Consider the following 20,451-nt stretch of genomic DNA (forward strand, 5'->3'; position numbering starts at 1 on the left):
AGATGGTGCACCAGCCATGTAGGGCAGTGTGTTCCAGCAGTGGTTTACAAACAAACAAACAAAAGGAATCAGACTGAATCACAATCCACTGCTTAAGGCTACCAAGATAACTGTCCAGCTTTTTGTTTTATTTTGTTCTCATGGTGCTTGAAGCTTGGAATAACTAGGAAATAATAGACCACAATTAATCCAGCACAATGTGCCTACAAAATCTTAATTTATGCAGCAAAGAGTCACCTGGTAAAAAAGGTAACAAGTATTTTAATCTCTTCTTAAAAGTAATTATTTTTATTAGCTCTCATGTAGCTCATAGTAAATCCCCTCTACCAACGGACATAACAAAATAACCTCCTACTTTCAAATTTCCATTCCCCAAACACCTGCCTCATAAAAAGGAATGAGAAAATTACTCTGAGGATAAGAATAAATCAGTTTCCCAACATTGCCCTCCATCCTAGAACACCCAGAGGTCCCGTTAATATTTTGCAGGGTACTTTCCCCTTTTATGATTCAAATAGTGGCATCGAACTCCAAGGAAAACCATACCATAAACAGAATTCCTTTATCCTTCCCAATCCGTGCCTTCTTAAAGAGGCTTTTCTTTACTACTCTGGCTAAAATACACTCTATCTTGGTTCATTTTTTGTCATCTATTGCATACCAGACTCCTATCTTGGTTCCTCAATTATTTTTTTGTCATAGAAATCAACATAGATGTGTAATCATTTTTTAAATCTCTTTGCTTGTTTACTTGACTTTCTACTCCACCAGCCTGTAATTTCCATGAGGACTTTTCTTCTTAATACGAATAACACCCAAAAAACTGTCAGGCACATAAGAGACATATGTAAAATCGGTTACATTACTCATTGATTGCAGCATTCTTTGATTCCCGTTTCCTCTTAACTGAATATCATTTGACCCAAGTCATCACCCAACAGAGACATCAAGAAAGCATGGTGAAAAATAAGCAAAATGGGGGGCAGGGGTACAGCTCAGTGGTGAAGCACATGCTTAGCATGCATAAGGTCCTGGGTGCAACCTCCAGTACCTCTATCAAAATTAAACAAACAAACAAACAAACAAAAACAGAAAAAAGAAAAAGCAAAACAGGAAACTCGGGGGAGGATGTAGCTCAGTGGTAGAGTACTGCACTTAGCATTAGCATGCAGGAGGTCCCGGGTTCAATCCGCAGTCCCTCCATTAAAATAAATAAATAAACCTAATTATCTCCTCCTCCAAAAAAATAAATAAAAACAAAAATAACTTTTAAAAAAAACCAAGAGACTCTGTGATATTACAGACTATTATAGCCTTCAAAGTTATTGAATTAAAATTAAATGTCTTTTAAAGAAAGCTTTCAGAGATGACAGTGTGGATCTCACTGAGTCTTAACTTACAATGGTACAAAAACATGCTTTATCTCCCTCATTTCTTGGATGTGTTACTATGTTCCAGGAAATAAAACACAGAATATGGTTGAAAGAATATTGTATGTAGAAAAAATTAAAATGTGAGACCAAACTATGAGGTCATGGGCAATCCATTGATTCTTCATGACTGTTTGGCTCATTGTCTGTAAAAATAGAATTAATATCCTGCCTATGACACAAAAATCAATAAATGATAACAATAAGTAACACTTTATTAAAGAACTGGAATGCATTCTACACTTCACATGCACAAATCATGGCAAAACCCCAGCAAGTTATTATTATGAGCAAACAGTACAGGGGACGTATAATGCCTTGATAAAACACCTACTTCAAGCATGAAAGTAGTAGTAGACAGGGCTATGGCTGCATAATCCCTGAATAATTCACTTTTTTTCAGTTTTATTGATATACAATTGACATACATTGTGTTAGCCCAAGGTGTATGACATGAGGATTCAGTATTTTTATACATTGCAAAATGATTACCCTAATAAATTTATCAATTCCCTAACAGAGTTACAAATTTTATTTCTTGTGATGAGAACTATTAAGATCTACTCTCTCAGCAACTTGCAAATATACAATGCAGTATTGTTAACTATAGTCACCACTGTATGTTACAGCCCTAGACATATTTATCCTGTAAGTGGAAGTTTTTACCTTTTGACCATAGTATACTTTTTAACAGTTTGCATTTAATGAGTCAAGGCCAAGATCACAGACAATGAGATCTCAACATATTATAAGCAAAATAGAAGTATTTTTAAGTCGCTGGTTATGATGATAACATTTATTCAGGATTTAACAAAGAAACTCTCATATCCTAGTCATAAATTTTTTTGCGTATGTGAGTAACAACACTTTTTTAAAGTCTTGGGATTCAGTAATCTACTCATCTGAGTTTAAAGTTCTAAAATTCATTTCTGCTGAATAAGAAATGAGAAAAACAAAATGAGAAAACTGTAACCTAAAGACATTGTGTGACTTATCAATGACACAGAGTAATAGTGAATCTCAACAGAAAATTTGCAGTTTTTCCATTGTACATATATATTAGCTCTCAATCTCTAGTACAAGTGATGTTCTGATTTATTTACCTTCTTAATCTATAATACAAACGATGTCATAGTTCACTTACTCAAAAGAAATTTCTTCCTTTCAAATGTCCTTCTGAATGAATCCTTGATCTCTTTGTTTCTTAGGCTGTAGGTATGTGGGTTTAACACGGGAATCACAGCTGTGTAGAACACAGAAACCACTTTGTTAATATTCAGGGAGAAACTAGAACTCCAACGTACATAGACAAAGAAGAGTGTCCCCTAAAGGATGGAGACAGGTGTCAGATGTGAAGAACAGGTGGAAAAGGCTTTCCGCCTCCCATCAGCAGAACGGATCCTCAGGATGGCGATGCCAACGTAAACATAGGAGACCAAGGTGATCACACCGTTGAGTACTCCTAGAGCTCCAGCCAAGATGAAAAGTAAACATTTACTGACCTGTGTGTCTGCACATGCCAGGGAGAGAACAGGAAGGTCACAGAAGAAGTGATTGATGATATTCGGACCACAGCAAGGCAGGTGAAAGGTGAAAGTTATGTGGATCATGGTGCTTTTAAGACCCATGGCAGCATAAGGCCCTACCACCAACTGCACACAGACACACATGAGTGTGCACAACAAGGGCTTACAGATGGCCATGTACCACTCATATGCCACGGAAGCCAGAAGGAAACACTCAGTCACTACAAATGGACCAAAAAGCCAGATCTGGGCAACACAACGAAAGAAAGAGATGAATTTTTTCTCCACAAGGATGTCAGTCAACATTTTGGGACCAATGACAGCAGAGGAGCAGACATCTACAAAGGACAAGTGGCTGAGAAATAAGTACATCAGGGTGAGGAGTCGAGAATCCATCCAAATGAGAGTCATTATCCCCACATTTCCCAGAAGAGTGGTAAGATAAACCAAGAGAAATACCACGAAAAGAAGAAGCTGGTGCTGGAGGTGATTTGTTAAGCCCACGAAAACAAACTCAATCACCAAAGTTTGATTTCCATTATCCATTTCTCTGATCTAATCTTTAATGAGAAAGAGAAAGATTTTTCTTTTGAATCAATTCCTAATTGGGCTTTTTCTTTTTAAAAATGAATACAGCTTCTATATTTTTACATTTCGTAGAGTAGACTGACAGATGACATGCCTGCTTCCGACCTCTTGGTGGTCATCATAACTACTTACTAACTATCTGTGTGATACTGAGTAAGTCACTGAACCTCACTGGCTTTTCAATTTCTTCTTGATCAAAACAGAATTTTTGAAGGGAATCAGATTTTTTAGGTGTAGAAGTTCCCTTTGGAGATTATCCAAGGCAAGTCCTGTAACGGTGCCAGATTACATTTCTAAAAATCCCTGCTTTTGAAAGGAGGATATTTTAAGACACATTTCATAGATAAGGTATTATGTGAATTTGATGAATTCAGGCTGATAGCTCTCACTCTCACTCTAGGTGATGGGTGTTAAGAATGTATCTTCCTTGCCAATTCCTTTAGATTCTAGAAAAATAGTGTTTTATCTAAAGGATAACTTCTGAAGTCTAAGAAGGAGTGCAAGCTCAGACAAAAGAAGCTAGTTTTTGAACAGGATTCAAAGTCCACAGCAGTGTCTACTCTGTGACTCCTTCTCCAAAACACCTCCTGGTGTATCCTTTTCATCCTTAAGATATTATTTTTCTTTCCCAGCTTCTGATAATACTCCACTGGTTGCAACACTGACTCCATATTTAAGAACTGGTCTCTTCTTATGGACTAAAAACTTCAATGGAGTTTGACAAGATTAATCAGTGTATATACTAACAATATGAGGAATGTAGGTGTTTTGGAGAATAATGATTGGGATTTCCTCAAATTAATGTTAGACACCAAACCATAGATCCAGGAAGCTTAGAGAACACCAAGGAGGATAAATGCCAAAAACAAACAAACAACTATACCTAAGCATAAAATTTTCAAACTACATAAAATCAAAGATAAAGAAAAAATCCTGAAGGAAGCCAGAAGCAAAAAAAAAAAAAAAAAAAATCTCTAGAGAAACCATATCTCATTAAAATTGATGCCCTCCTCCGAGGCACCAATACTGTAAATCGGGATTTTAGTGTGTGGAGGCCTTAACTGACATAGAATTTCTCTGCTCCTCATATTGGGACCTACCCTTTCATTCCAAAATATGGAGAACCACTTACAGATCTATGAGATGAACAAAAAAAATGTACCTCCAAGTGAATTTCCATCATGCCTAATACGAAGAATCAGCTGGGAACATTTCTCACTAATAAAAACAAAGCAAAACCAAAAACATGATCCTAATATGCACCATGTTACACTTATAAAGTCTGAAGGAAAAGAATATGGTGCTGCAGTATTGACAGGGTAATTAATCCTCTGAATGGAAGCCACACTTAAGCAGTGTTATCCATGTAACCATGGTACAGAGAGTATTCTAGACAGAAAAAAACACTAGGGCATGAGAACAGCAGTAACTAGAGCTTCAGAGGACAGTTGGTTTTGCATATTTTTGCACATATTTGCATATATTTAGAGAAGGAACTCAGAGACATTGAGGAAATTTATAACTACCACTTGCTTCCTACTGTTCTTCTCCCAATCCCCTTTCAATGGATGTTAAATCATAAATGTTTAAGGAACAATTAAAAAGACAGAAAACACTTCAGGCATCATACCAGGAAATGACCATCTCAAAAGGTGACTTGTGGTTTGAGGCATGTTACACAGTGAACACCCAGAATAGAGGCACTTTAAGGCAAAATTTTACTAGGAAAGAAACTGTTGCTCTTCTGTAGATAAAAATAGAAAAAAATACATTTCCCTTTGTCACACTTAGGCCCAGGTTTTAACAATTCTTAGTAAAATGTTGTTAGAAAATTTTACAAGACTGACAGTTAGCAGTGTTAGTATTATATGGATACATTTAAGGTAATATTTACTATACCTTTCAAGTTTCATCACACTTGCATTGTGTCATTTTTAGCATTCTGCTATCATTTCAGAGGTTTTAGAAGAGAGAAAGCATACCACTATGTATAGAAGTTATAGACTATGGGGGTGGAGGAAAATGCAGATCTTTAGAGGGAAAAAGTGAGAGACTGAAGCACAGAGTGGCTGAGAACCTCTCCATTTCACCTCGGTTTTGACCAGTATTTCAGTCACCAATGTTCAGAAGTGTTTCATGAAGTCAGAGAATGTTAGAATGTAGCAGCAACCTTCAAAGAAGGCCTTGAACCCATCCTCCTCAACTTATTTATCTACTGATAAATTTATTCATTCAGTTTTGACACAGATTGCAGCTTTTCAAAAGTGAATCTTAATTACAAAGGTAAATGTATTTGTTATAAAACAAGTTCGACAACCCGGATGAGGATGGACCACCACCCTACCCTCCTGCTTCCAATGGGCCATGCCACTGAAGTAACCGGTGTTCACAGTTCGGTCTGTAGCCTTCCACACTTCTCTCCATCATCTTGTATAATGTGCATACCAATATATTCTACACAGTAGATAGACTGCCCCCACATTATTTTTACTAAGTGTAATCATTTTGGCAGATTTTACTTTGATTTGGGATTTTTTTTTTCCATTCACCTACGATAGTATCAGGGAGTTTCTTCCAAACAAAAGCACAACTATCTAAATCATTCTTTTTATAATTAGCTGCATAATGATTCATAGGAAGAAGATTTCCTTCTCCTAATGATACAAAATCAGACTGTTTCCTTTTATCCCCCCTGCAAATGATGCTGCAACATTTGTGTCTGGTATTTATATTTCTATAGCATGAATTTCGAATGTAAGACAGCTAGGTCAAAGATCAAGTGCATTTTAATAGAAATCATGAAATTACTTTCTGAAAATGTACCCACTATAGCTAAGTGTAGAATACCCAAACGGTGACCTTACCAGCATTGCACTTAATCAGTTTAAAGTTCCCCAATCTGATAGATGAAAAAAAAGAATAGGATTGCATTTTCATTTCATTTACTTAAGCAACTGAAAAGTTGAGTAGTTTTTTTATATATATTTATGCTTTGGGCCATTTGCAATTAGTTATGTCATTGCCCATTCATTTGGTGGTTATTTCTCTACTGTGTTTCATACATATGTATACATATGTTCCAACGCTTTCCTGTTGGGACACTAACTCATTGTGAGTCACTTGTTCTACAGCTGTTCTCTCACTTTCCACAGTTCAGCTTTTATCAAGGTTTATGAAACCTTTATGGATGAACTTTGTTGATCTTTTTCTTACAATGTTTGCCTTTCTGGGCTGGAATAAAATGTCTTCTCACATGTAAGAAGAGATAAATGTTCTCCTGGACCCTCTTCTGGCATCTCTTACATTTCTACTTTCAACATGTATGTAAAGTGTTTTATATTCCCCATCATTTTGCCAAGGAGAAGACTGAAGAACAACAATATAAACAATATGTCTAGTATATGAATGACCTTGAAACTAGCAGACCCAGGAACTAAGGGGAATGAGACATGTGTCTCTTCCCTTGAACACACATAACTGAATTAACATGAGTGGTGCAACACAATTAGAATTCTATTTTATCTATTTAAATTTTTTTTTCCTTTCAAACTTCCTACTGAATGCATTTTTCACCTCTTTGTTCCTCAAGCTGTAGATCAGGGGGTTCAACATGGGGGTTACCACAGTATAAAACAGAGAAATCACTTTATTCATATCTAGGGAGGAACTTGAGCTAGGTTGGACATAAGTGAAGAAAAGAGTCCCATAGAGGATGGAGACAACTGCCAGGTGAGAAGAACACGTGGAGAAGGCTTTCCTCCTCCCATCAGCAGTCTGGATCCTCAGCACGGCCACCAGGATGCAAACATAGGAGACCATGATGATCAGGCCACTGAGAACTCCTATGGCTCCCGCTAAGATGAAAAGCACTAACTTATTGATCCAGGTGTCTGCACACGCTAGGGAAAGCAGTGGTGAAATATCACAGAAAAAGTGATTGATGCTATTTGGACCACAGAAGGGTAAGCAAAAAGTGAAAACTGTATGAGTCATGGTGCTTAGAAGACCCACAGCATAAGGGCCCACAACCAGCTGCACACAGACCCTCTGGGACATAATGAGGGTGTACAGCAAGGGCTTGCAGATGGCCACATACCGATCATATGCCATGGAAGCCAAGAGCAAACACTCAGTTGCCACAAAAAGACCAAAGAACCACATCTGTGCAGCACAACCCATGAAAGAGTTGCCTTTTTTTTCTACAAAGATATCACACAGCATCTTGGGGGCAATGGAAGAAGAGGAAAACATGTCTACAAAGGACAAGTGGTTGAGAAAAAAGTACATAGGTGTGTGGAGTCTGGGATCGATCCATATGAGAGTGATCATGCCCAAGTTGCCCCCCAGGGTGACAAGATAGACAAAGAGAAAAATGACAAAGAGGACAATCTGCAGGTGGAGATGATCTGTGAGGCCCAAGAAAAGGAATTCAGCCACTGCTGTCTGATTCTTATCTTCCATTGATCATCCGTAATCTAAGAAAAACATTTATTTTGAAAAAACTATTTTTAAGAGTTACAAATATTATTTTAATCCAGTAACTGAGCATCTCATACAGGTCTGTAACAGACAATTATTGCAATAGTGTTGAAACGGAAGATAATATTCCTAGATACTAGGTCAGGGCAATTTGTGAAAAGATCCTGTGTTACCTGGATATTCACCCTTGATGTTTGCTCTGTCCCGTCAAGAGTCCAACTCTTTTACCTAAAACTCCTTCAAGTTATAAGTCTGTGCATGAACTACTCCCCAGGTTCATCTTAACTGTATGGTATGTTTAAAAAAACCACACACACACACACACACACACACACACACACACAGCTGGAAGACTTACTGGGAATACTGTGAAACCAACGAGATATTCAGATCCTAACATATGACATCTGGGAAAGACTAACCAGGGGAGTTCTTGATCATACCGAATGATCTGTACCTTTCTAATGTTATTAGGACACAATTCACATGTGGGTTTTTCAGTCCATTCCCTACTCCCATCTGTAAAAAGCTGTGGAAAGGACAATATACACAAATGACAAAGGGGTTACTCATATAAAATGATGTGAAGCCACAGAGGGAACAGGGAGGCCATGCCTGTAAGATTGAGTGACCTGGCAAATGCTGGACAGCAACCCGTCATGGAAATTGTGTACAAAGCTAAGCATCCTGTGCACCAAATAACATGGAATGACTTTATGTGATTGCCCATATTTCATATAAACCACGTTTTAGGGCACTTATCATGAAATCTGTGAGGCATTATCAATTATAGTAATCATATATGTAAAATGCATAATGCTTTACCCAGGGAACGCATTCAAAATATGTTACTTTCTGATTCAGTCAGGGAAGAAAAAAAATCAAGCTGTTTCAAATTCCTAAGAGAAGATCACTAGGTAGATAATTTACATACAAAAAAAAATCTGATTTAAAAAATGCTTATTATCACTACAATAATGTCTTTTTAGGTAAAACAAAAGCAATGACTACTTTGAATCATCTGGTAATTACATGTGGAGCTCAATAAATGAAAAAAATGGTGGCTGCATCTATTTGATTTATGATTATTTATCAGTATCATGATTACTTGCTTAATGCTATGTAGAGTAGCTTTTCAGCAGTCACAAAGACAATTCTAGGCTTAGATTAGGAGCTATAATGCAGGAGTGTTTTTGTCCATCCAAATATGCCAGTATAAGTGCGTGAAAGTAGGGGGCTGAACAGACTGCTTCTGGTTTTGATCCAACTAGTATTAATTAATTAATTAATTAACTAATTAGAATGTGAGTCATTTAAGTCTTCCATAAAACAAAGAGGATGCCACTTTCATAGCTAACATCTGTAACTCTAGAATTCCATACAGGCATTGCAATATCTCAATGTCAAAAAGAAATAAACAAGAAAATCATTTCAGAGAAAGTCACAAAAAGCAGTTGCTTAGTCTCATAAGGATGTGAACAAAATGCCAGTCTGCTCTCTTTAGAGAACCAGGACTAGGGGATGGCTTGTATTCCCAAAATTCAAACTCATCCTAATGTTTCTCCGCCATATTTCAAAAACTTCATAGTATCCAAAATGCAATGTACTCACTTCTTTAAGGATAGCCTTCATGGAGCTCCTTGAAGTGCTTCAGGGGAAATAATCATTATCTAGAAATAAAGACGGAACTTTCAACTTCCCTCATGATGGCAACCTTTTCTAAGAGGCATGGTTTTCTAGGTATTTGGTGAAGAAGACAAATCCCTCATCTTGAACATCCTGGAGTAAAGAGATACTATTTGACCTGCACAGTGATTCACATGCTGCACAGAGTAAGGGACTTTTTCTTTGGAGTTTTCAATATTTAGATTCAGGTCCCCAAGGAACTAAAACCTCAAGAGCTTTCACCTACAGGGACAAAATTAACAAATTTACATGATCTCGGTGGCATTTGGACCATGTCTTATTTCCAAACTGTATCTTTTTCAAAGAGAAGATTCTTAAGAAAACAATGTGGGTTTTTCCCCACATTGGAATCCTATTTGCCAGAAGAGAGCTCTCTTTTCTATAAGTGGAGGGTGATGCACTGAGCACTCAGCACCAGCTGAGATGAAGTAGATTCCTGTCTAGATTCTGAAGCCACATTGTCTGGGTATAAATCTAAATTTTATCACTTACTGGCTGTGTCACTTTGAGCAAGTTTTTAAATTCTCTGTGCCTCACTCTCTTAATCCCTTAAATCAAGAAAAATGCTTTCTAGCTCACAAAGATTTTACAAGGAATTAATGATGTAATAAATTTAAAGTATTAAAAAAAAGTGCCCAGCGCAGAATCAGTGTTCATTAGTCACTTAGGATAAGAGATCTGTTTAACACAGTTGAGGAGACAATATCTAGATATATGTACATATATATATATATATATGAATCAGTTCAAAGTAGCATTTTCTCATCTCTAGGCAAAAATTTAAAAAGTCACCGAACTCGTAAGGTATGACAGATCACTGTCATCTTGAATATTTGGGAAAATTGTCCAACAAGAAATTTTTCTGACAAGATAAGTTTAATTTAGAGAAACTGAGGTTAAAGGGAAAGGCATTCGAGCAGTGCTAATGAGATGAACAGAAGCAAGGAAGCAGAAACTAAGTGAAGGCAGTTGTCTGGGAGAGAAGGGTCACATGAGAAAGAAGAAATGCAGAGTCGATGACAGAGGGTGAACTATCTCAGTTATCAGCTTCTGTGAGAACCTGTTTATCCCACCAAGAAGAGCTGATAACTCATTCTATCAATCCCCAAAACACTTCAAGGCCAGCCCATTTTTAACCTCTATTAAGCATCTCTCTCAAGTCTGTCCAATACTTGGTGTTGTGCATGAATTTGCTGAATCAGTGGAAAACAAACACATAGAACTAGATGTTAATATTGGTTTATGTTTAGCAGGTAAAACTATTCTCTATGCATTTTGAATAAAGATGTCAGGGGAAAAGCATTTTCACCTGTTATTCTTCTTAAAAACTACTTAAAAGCAAAGAGAAAACAACATAAACAAATTGAAACAAACAAATGACACTTTGTTAAATCTACCTAAAAGGAATATAAAAATTAACAGGGCAAACAAAGCATTCTATTAACAAAAATAATTATGGGAAAATAATTCTTTATTACATTTTTAAAAATCAAAGCATGTATTCTGTGAAAGAGCATGGTTGACAAAAGCAACAGCAAAATCACATCTGGGGATAGGAAATAAGCCGGCTGAGCCCAGGAAAGGCAACAACGTCGAAACTGTCAGTCACATGTAACAAAACACAGGAGTACAGACACGACTTTCAATTACAGAAGACATTAGAAGATTTTAAAAATAAAACTTAAATTTAAACTGCAACTTCCGAATATTTAGAGAGAAAATGATTAATAAGGCAGAAGGGAAGATCTAACACACAATTGGTATCTCTGAAGAAGAGAGAAGTAATATTCATTTGCAGTTTTGCCAAAACTCTATGTTAACTCTCCTGCCCTTTTTAACATAGTCTGTGGATATCTGGTCCCCTATCCACTTACACTCAGAGGATACAATACTTAGCATCCACCACACTGACAGCATCATACTAACAGAGCAGGTTACACAAGCAGTTGCTTCAACATTGGAGGCCTTGATAAAACACATGTGGTCCAGAGGGTGGGAGAGGAACCCAACTGAGATTCAGGAACTAGACACATTGGGGAAGTTTTTACAGGCCCAGGAGTTAAGGACATGCTAACACCTCCTCCAAAGTAAAATTCATTAAGAAAGAACCAGAGTGTGCTGGGAGCCTTCTTGCGGTTTTGGGGGCAGCTAGGACTAGTTCTCCAGCCTGTATACTGAGTGGCAGAGAAGGCTGCCGGTGGTGCGTGGGATGCAGGGCAGCCACAGCTCTGCAGCAGGACCCAGATGCACCACAAGCAGTCCTGCCACGTGGGCCACAGGATCCAACAGACTTTGTGGTCAAAGCTGTATACTGGGAAAAGAAGCAGGTTGGAGCATTACTGCATACAAGCTTCCAGGGGAGAAAAATGCAGGTCCTGGGGCCTTAAGAGCAATTCTATGCCATTTACAACAGAGAACGTTATGGCTCTTGAGGAAGTGCTCCTGTCCTGGTCTGTTTCTGGGCCCTGAAGAAGAGGGAACACTTGCACAAGGGGCATCATGGGAGGATGCTTCCAGCCAGCCATCAGAAGCTGTGTCTTGCCAGATCCTCCAGTAATAAAGTCAGACAGGCAGAGCAGCACGCTATCATACGATGAAAATGGTACAACTTATCGAGCCCAAGCAGGACCAGCCACAATTCAGATGTGTTTGAATAAAAGCTCTCTTTTCCTACTTCCAATGCAACTCCCACTGAAATAACCATCGTCAGCAGTCATTATATACCATTTACAGCTTTCCCAGTGCTCACTTACACTTGCAGATACACGTACATTTTAATCATTATATAGGTTTTGATCTTTTTCTTAACGATCAGAGCTACAACTTGATCTTCAACCTGATTTTTTTTCTTCAACTAACAGTAGACTGGATATAATAGTTCTCTCCACCTCAGTTGATCCTAATTCAGTCTTCATTTGCTGCAGAAAATTTTACTGAAAAGAAGTGTACTTTTCTTCAGTGATGGATATTCACGTTATTTTGTCCATTTTTCTTTGCTACTACACATAAAACTGAAATACATGGAATCTGAGGCATTGGCATTTATATTTCTGTAGTCTTATTTCTCATGGAGGGATTTGTGGGTCAAATGCCATGGACTTATTTCAAATGGAAACTATCAAATTGCTCTGTGGAAATAGAGTGATTCTTCCTATCAGCAAGAAAAAAAAAATGAGTGTGCATAGTCAACTAAGAACGTCACCATCAATGAAACCATTCAGGCACTGCACTGGCATTTTAATATTGTTTCATTTAACTGACCAATCATGGTGTTGAACATTTTCTCCATTTGGCAATTTGCATTCCCACTTTTGTGAATTGCCTCTTCTTTGTTTGTTTATCTGTTGTTTTCCTTTTGATTATGAATTTTAGACTGTTCTTTGAATATTAGGAATATTATCTCATTGTTTGGCACATTTTCCCTTGTCTTATTACTGTCTTTTAATACTGATTGTGTTACTTTAAGTTTTCCATTAAAACTTTTAGTTTTCATGTCCAGATTAAATGCTATTCATTCATTCACAATTGTACAAATATTCAGTGAAGTTTTCTTTTATATTATCATCTCATTTCTAAATTACTTGGAAATCCCCCTCATGTCACAGAGAACAAGACTGGAGCAGAAAAATACTTGAGAACCACTCTATTCTTCAAGTCATCTTGGATAGGCAGAGTCAGGACTCACATACAGATTCTAATTCCCCCCTAGTGTTCTTCTTACTATACATTCTGCACGAACAACTATAGTACTGCACAAATAGAGTTCTACTTTACCTACCTATTAGAGAACTTTTCCTTTCAAACTTCCTACTGAATGCATTTTTCACCTCCTTGTTCCTCAAGCTGTAGATCAGGGGGTTCAACATGGGGGTTACCACAGTATAAAACAGAGAAATCACTTTGTTCACATCTAGGGGGGAACTTGAGCTAGGTCGGACATAAGTGAAGAAAAGAGTCCCATAGAGGATGGAGACAACTGCCAGGTGAGAAGAACACGTGGAGAAGGCTTTCCTCCTCCCATCAGCAGTCTGGATCCTCAGCACGGCCACCAGGATGCAAACATAGGAGACCATGATGATCAGGCCACTGAGAACTCCTATGGCTCCCGCTAAGATGAAAAGCACCAACTTATTGATCCAGGTGTCAGCACACGCTAGGGAAAGCAGTGGTGAAATATCACAGAAAAAGTGATTGATGCTATTTGGACCACAGAAGGGTAAGCAAAAAGTGAAAACTGTATGAGTCATGGTGCTTAGAAGACCCACAGCATAAGGGCCCACAACCAGCTGCACACAGACCCTCTGGGACATAATGAGGGTGTACAGCAAGGGCTTGCAGATGGCCACATACCGATCATATGCCATGGAAGCCAAGAGCAAACACTCAGTTGCCACAAAAAGACCAAAGAACCACATCTGTGCAGCACAGCCCATGAAAGAGATGCCTTTTTTTTCTACAAAGATATCACACAGCATCTTGGGGGCAATGGAAGAAGAGGAAAACGTGTCTACAAAGGACAAGTGGTTGAGAAAAAAGTACATAGGCGTGTGAAGTCTGGGATCGATCCATATGAGAGTGATCATCCCCAAATTACTCCCCAGGGTGACAAGATAGACAAAGAGAAAAATGACAAAGAGGACAATCTACAAGTGGAGATGATCTGTGAGGCCCAAGAAAAGGAATTCAGTCACTGCTGTCTGATTCTTATCTTCTATTGATCATCTGTAATTTGTTGATAAGAAAGAGAAACATTTTATTATTTAAAAATATATTACTAAGAGTAACAAATAATATTTTAATTCAATAACAATATTTTAAACAGGCTTGTTATAGAAAAGTAGTGAAATAATGTCAAGCTCGAAGATAATATTCCTAGATACTAGGTCAGGACAGTTGATGCAAAGATCCTGTGTCAACTTGGATATTCACCCTTGACGTTTGCTCTCTCCCATCAAGAGTCCAGCTCTATTATCTAAACCTTCTTCAAGTGATAAGTTTGTACATGAACTACTCCCCGAGTTTCATCTTACTGTATGATGGGATTAAAAAAAAAAAAAAAAGAAACAGCTGGAAGACCTTACTGGGAATATTTTAAAACCAATGAGATATTCAGATCCTAACATATGACATCTGGGAAAGACTAACCAGGGGAGTTCTTGATCTTACAGAATGACCAATACCATTGTAATATTATTAAGACACAATTCACATGTGTGTTTTTCAGTCTGTTCCCTACTCCCAGTTGTAAAAAGATGTGGAAATGATAACACACACAAATGACAGACGTTACTCATATAAAATGATATGATGCCACAGAGGGAATGAGGAGGCTGTGCCTGTAAGATGAAGTGATCTGGTAAATGTTGGACAGCAACATGTCATGGAAATTGTGTACAAAATTGTGCACCAAAATAACGTGGAATTACTTTACGTGATTGTCCATATTTCATAAAAACTACTTTCAGGGCACTTATCCTGAAATCTGTCAGGCAATATCAATTATAGTAATAATATATGTAAAATGTCGAATGCATAACATTTTATGCAGAGAACACATTCAAGAATATGTTATTTCTGACTCACTAGCAAGGAAGAAAAAAGTCAACTGTTTTAAATTCCTAAGGGAAGATCACTATGTAGGACATTTTTTGTGAAAAAATACTTTCAAGCAACATTTATTATCACTGAATGTCTTCTTTCAGTAAAATGGAAGCAATATATTACTCTTAAGTCAGACAAAGACAAATATCTTATGGTATCCCTTATATTTGGAGTCTGAAAAATTATACAAATTAACTTATTTATAAAACAGAAATAAACTCACAGATACAGAAAACAAACTGATAGTTACCAAAGGGGGAAATGGGAGGAGGAATTAAATTAGGAATTTGGGGTCAACAGATACACACTACTGTATATAAAAGAGATAAAACACAAGGATCTGCTGTACAGCACAGGGCACTATATTCAATACCTTGTAACTACCTATAATAGAAAGGATCTATAAAAGGAGATCATATATGTAACTGAATCACAATGCGGTACACCTGAAACACTGTAAATAACTATACTTCAATTTAAAAAATTTTAAAGCAATATACCACTGTTGAATTATATAGTAATTACATGTGGAGCTTAATCTATGTAAAAATAGTGAATATATCCATTTGATTTATGATATTTACCATTATCATGATCATTTGCTTAATGCTACATGGAGTGTATTTTCAGCACAAAGAAAATTCTAGGCTTAGATATGAAGCCTTATCCATTGCATGAATATTTTCGTTTTTGTCCATCCAAATATGCCAGTATAGCTGTGTGGAGGTAGGGGGCTGCACAGCCTGCTTCCGGTCTTTGGTCAAGCCACTATTAATTTATTTAAATGAAAGTCCCTTTCAGCAGGATTATCTCTATGCCGCTTTCATAGCTAACATTCTATGACTTCAGCATTCCTTAAGGACATCACAGTGTCTCTATGTCAAAAAGAAGTAAATAAGAAAATCAGTTCAGAAAAAAATCACCAAAAAGACCAGTTACTTACTCTCATAAGGATGTTAACAAAATGCCAGTCTGCTCTCTTTAGAGAACCTGGGCTGAGGAGGGGGATGTTACCTTCCCAGAGTGCAAACTCATCCTGCTGCTTCTCCACCATATTTCAAAAACTTCATAGTATCCAAAATGCAATGTCCTCACTTCTCTAAGGATATCCTTTGTGTATCTCCATAAACTGCTTCAAGGGAAATAACCATTTTCTAGACATAAGGATGGAATTTTCAGCTTCCCTCATGGTGGCAAATTTTTTTAAGGAGATTTCTTAGATTTTCTAGGTAATTGGCGAAGAAGGCAAATCCCTCATCTTGAACATCTTGGGAGTAAAGAGATACTCTTTGACCTGCACATTGATTCACATGTTGCACAGAATAAGGGACTTTTTCTTTTGGAGTTTTCAATGATTTAGAGCCAGGTCCCCAAAGAACTAAAACCTCAAGAGCTTACACCTGGAGGGACAAAGTTAACATGATCTCAGTGGCATTTGGACCAAGTGTTATTTACCAACTGTATCTTTTCTCAAAGAGAAGACTGCTAAGAAAACAGTGGTTTTTCCCACTTTAGGATCCTCCATCGTCAAAAGAGGGCTCTCTTTTCTATGAGTGGGGAGCGATGCGTTGAGAACCCAGCACCAACTGGGAGGATGTCATCTGCTGCCTAGTTTCTGGATCCACGTTGCCTACAAACCTTAATTTCATCACTTACTGGCTGTGTCACTTTGAGAGAATTTTTAAATCTCTCTGTGCCTCATTCTCTTAATCTCCAAAATTAGACAGTATCTGATAAAAAAAGAAAACATCAATTCAAAGCAGCATTTTCTTATCTCGAGGCAAAAATGAAAAAACAGTCACCGGACACCTGAAGTATGACAGATGATTGTCAGCTTGAATATATGAGGAAATGTTCAAAGAAGAAAAGGTCTGAAAAGATAAGTTTAATTTAGATAAACTGAAATTAAGGGGAAAGGCATTCTAGGCAGTGCTAATAAGATGAACAGAAGCAAGGAAGCTAAGTCAAGGCAGTTGTCTGGGAGAGAAGGGTCACAAGAGAGAGAAGAAATGCAGAGTGTGATGACAGAGGGTGAACCGTCTCAGTCACCGGCTTCTCCGAGAACCTAATTGTTCATCCCATCAAGAAGATCTGATAACTCATTCTATCAACCTCCATAACATTTCACTGCTAGCTCGTTTTTAACCCCTATTAAATATCTTTCTCAAAAGTTCATCAATAATTGGTGTTGTGTCCATATTTGTTGAATTAGTGGAAAACAAGTCCATAAAACCTACATAATTCATAATGGTTCATATTTAGCAGATAAAATGATGCTATCTACTTTTGATTAAAGATGCCAGGAAAAAAGTGTTTATACCTGTTATTTGTCTTAAAACCACTTAAAAGCAATGAGAAAACAACAAAAGCAGATTCTTAAAAATGGCACATCATTAAACCTACAAGAAAAGAAATGGAAAACAACAGGAAGAAGTATTCCATTAACAAAACTATGTGCAGGTGACATGTTACTATGCACAGAAAACACGAAAGACTCTGCATGAAAAATAAATACTTAGGAATAAACCTGACCAAAGAGGTAAAAGACATACGCAGAGAACTATAAAATATTAAGAAAATTAAAGATGATTTAAAGAAATGGGAAGATATCCCATGCTCTTGACTGGAAGAATTAATATTGTTAAAATGGCCATACTACCCAAGGCAATATACAGATTCAGTGCAATCCCTGTAAAATTACCATTGACATTTTTCACAGAAGAGGAAGAAAAAAATTTAAAATTTGTATGGAAACACAAAAGACCCCAAATATCCAAAACAATCTTGAGAAAGAAGACCAGAGCTGGAGGAATCACACTCCTTGACTTCAAACTATACCACAAAGCTACAGTAATCAAAATGGTATCTAACTGGCATAAAAACAGACAATATAGCTCGATGGAACAGAAGTCCAGCAATAAAACTACACACTTACAGTCAACTTATCCACAACAAAGGAAACAAGAATATATGATGGAGAAAAGACAGTCTCTTCAATAAGTGGTGCTGGGAAAACTGGACAACTACACGTAAACGAACAAAATTAGAACATTCCCTAACACCATATTCAAAAACTCAAAATGGATTAAAGACCTAAATGTAAGAAAGACCAGATACTATAAAACTGCTAAGGGAAAACATAGCAGAACAGCTACATGTAAATCAATAAAACTAGAACACTCTCTCACACCATACACAAAAAACTAAACTCAAAATGGGTTAATGACTAAACAAGACACAAGACTATAAATTTATAAGATTTGCACAGCCAAGGAAACCATAAACAAAATGAAAACACAACTTACAGAATGGAAGAAAATATTTACAAATGATGCGACTGACAAGGCCTTAATTTCCAGAATATACAAAGAGCTCATACAACTCAATAACCAAAAGACAAACAACCCAATCAGAATTCGGCAGGAGCTCTAAATAGACATTTCTGCAATGGAGACATACAAATGGTCAACAGGCACATGAAAAAAAGGCTCAATATCACTAATTATCAGAGAAATGCAAATCAAAACTCCCATGAGGTATCACCTCACACAGGTCAGAATGGTCATCATTAAAAAATCCACAAGTGAGAAATGCTGGAGAGGGTGTGGAGAAAGGGGGACCCTCCTACCCTGTTGGTGGGAATGTAGTTTGATGCAGCTGTTATGGGAAACAGTATGGAGATTCCTTAAAAAACTGAAAATAGATTTATCCTATGTCAAGCAAAAAGCAAAAGCATATATATCCGAGAACTCTAATTTGAAAAGATACATGCACCCCAACGTTCATAGCAGCACTATTTACAATAGCCAAGACATGGAGGCAACCTAAATGTCCATCAACTGATGACTGGATAAAAAGTTGTGTGTATATGTACACACACACACACACACACACACACACACACACCAGAATCGTATCAGTCATTAAAAAAGAAAAAATAATGGCATTTGCACCAATAGGGATGGAACTAGAGATCGTCATACTAAGTGAAGTAAGCTAGAAAGAGAAAGAAAAATACCATATGATACCATTTTTATTTGGAATCTTTTTTAAAAGTACACCAAATGAAGTTATTTACAAGACAGAGACAGACTCACAGACATAGAAAACAAATTTATGGTCCCCAGGGTGGAAAAAATGGGGGAGGATGGAGAGATAAATGGGGAGTTCAGGGTTTGCAGAGACCACTATATACAAATTAGATCAGCAACAAGGTCCTACTGTACAGCACAGGAAACTCTACACAACATCTTATAACAGCCCATAATGAAAACGACTATGAAAAGGAATATATATATGCATAACTGGATCACTATTGTACACAAGAAATGAACACACATTATAAACTGTACTTCAATTTATAAAATGTTTTAAATATCTTCATAAGAATCTGTTTGGAGTAGATGGGAAACTTAACATTTATTTACATTTGGTGTTATGTAATTTAAATTTTGTACTACGTGCAATCATACTTTATAAGTGGAGAAAAACACTGAAAATTATGTTGAAAGGAATATATTTAATCAGATGAAGAGATAGATATTCATATATTTATTAATTGAAAAAACATAATAAAAAATAACATGCATAGTACTATGATCTGACTAAGAAATTACTTCCAAATCTAATGCTTGCTCATGTCTTGACCTCTAAAGCTCAAAATTTTACTTTCTTCCTATAGTTTTATCAAAAATAAATGGGACATGTAAGCCACCAGACACTAAGCAAGAAATTTACTTTTCTGGAAATTGCAGATGCATTTCAACAGGTATGATGCAGGTGTCGGTAGACTCAGAGGTCCTAGCTTGCAGACCTTCTAATTCTTGATGTCCCATGTCACATCACCATCTTTAATTCTTTGCTATGTAATCCCTTTTGTGTCCAGTATCTACTCCCTGGTACGCAGCCAAGTAGCAGTTATAAAGCTGGCGCCACCGACGTGATAAATGAAACTAGACCGTATCCTAATATTCCCAGCTGTTTATTTAAGACATATTTGTAGTTTCTCCTAAACTGGGACAAAATTTAAAATGGGCCTTTACGACTTACTGGGCACTCCTGCCACACTTTGAGAACACTTCTCCACTTTTTAGCCAGCAAGAAGGTTTTAAAGTCGCATCTGAGATAAATTTCAGGCACTA

General features: G+C 37.1%; 2 protein-coding genes and 1 pseudogene across 2 annotated transcripts; all 3 read right to left on the reverse strand.

Annotated features, from left to right (window-relative positions):
- Positions 1–2,566: 2,566 nt before the first annotated feature.
- LOC102520147 lies at positions 2,567–3,586 on the reverse strand (annotated as a pseudogene).
- Positions 3,587–7,066: 3,480 nt separating this feature from the next.
- LOC102520391 (olfactory receptor 5G3-like) lies at positions 7,067–8,028 on the reverse strand. Its single transcript, XM_014564126.2, has one exon. It carries the CDS (start codon positions 8,003–8,005, stop codon positions 7,067–7,069), a length of 939 nt encoding a protein of 312 aa, XP_014419612.2. The 5' UTR covers positions 8,006–8,028.
- A 5,451-nt stretch (positions 8,029–13,479) lies between these two features.
- Positions 13,480–14,367, reverse strand: LOC116666618 (olfactory receptor 5G3-like). Its single transcript, XM_032490449.1, has one exon. The coding sequence runs from the start codon at positions 14,290–14,292 to the stop codon at positions 13,480–13,482; it is 813 nt and encodes a 270-aa protein (XP_032346340.1). The 5' UTR covers positions 14,293–14,367.
- Between the last annotated feature and the right edge of the window lie 6,084 nt (positions 14,368–20,451).

This window comes from Camelus ferus, chromosome 10, assembly GCF_009834535.1.
Source record: "Camelus ferus isolate YT-003-E chromosome 10, BCGSAC_Cfer_1.0, whole genome shotgun sequence".
In the NCBI taxonomy this organism is placed as follows: domain Eukaryota; kingdom Metazoa; phylum Chordata; class Mammalia; order Artiodactyla; family Camelidae; genus Camelus; species Camelus ferus.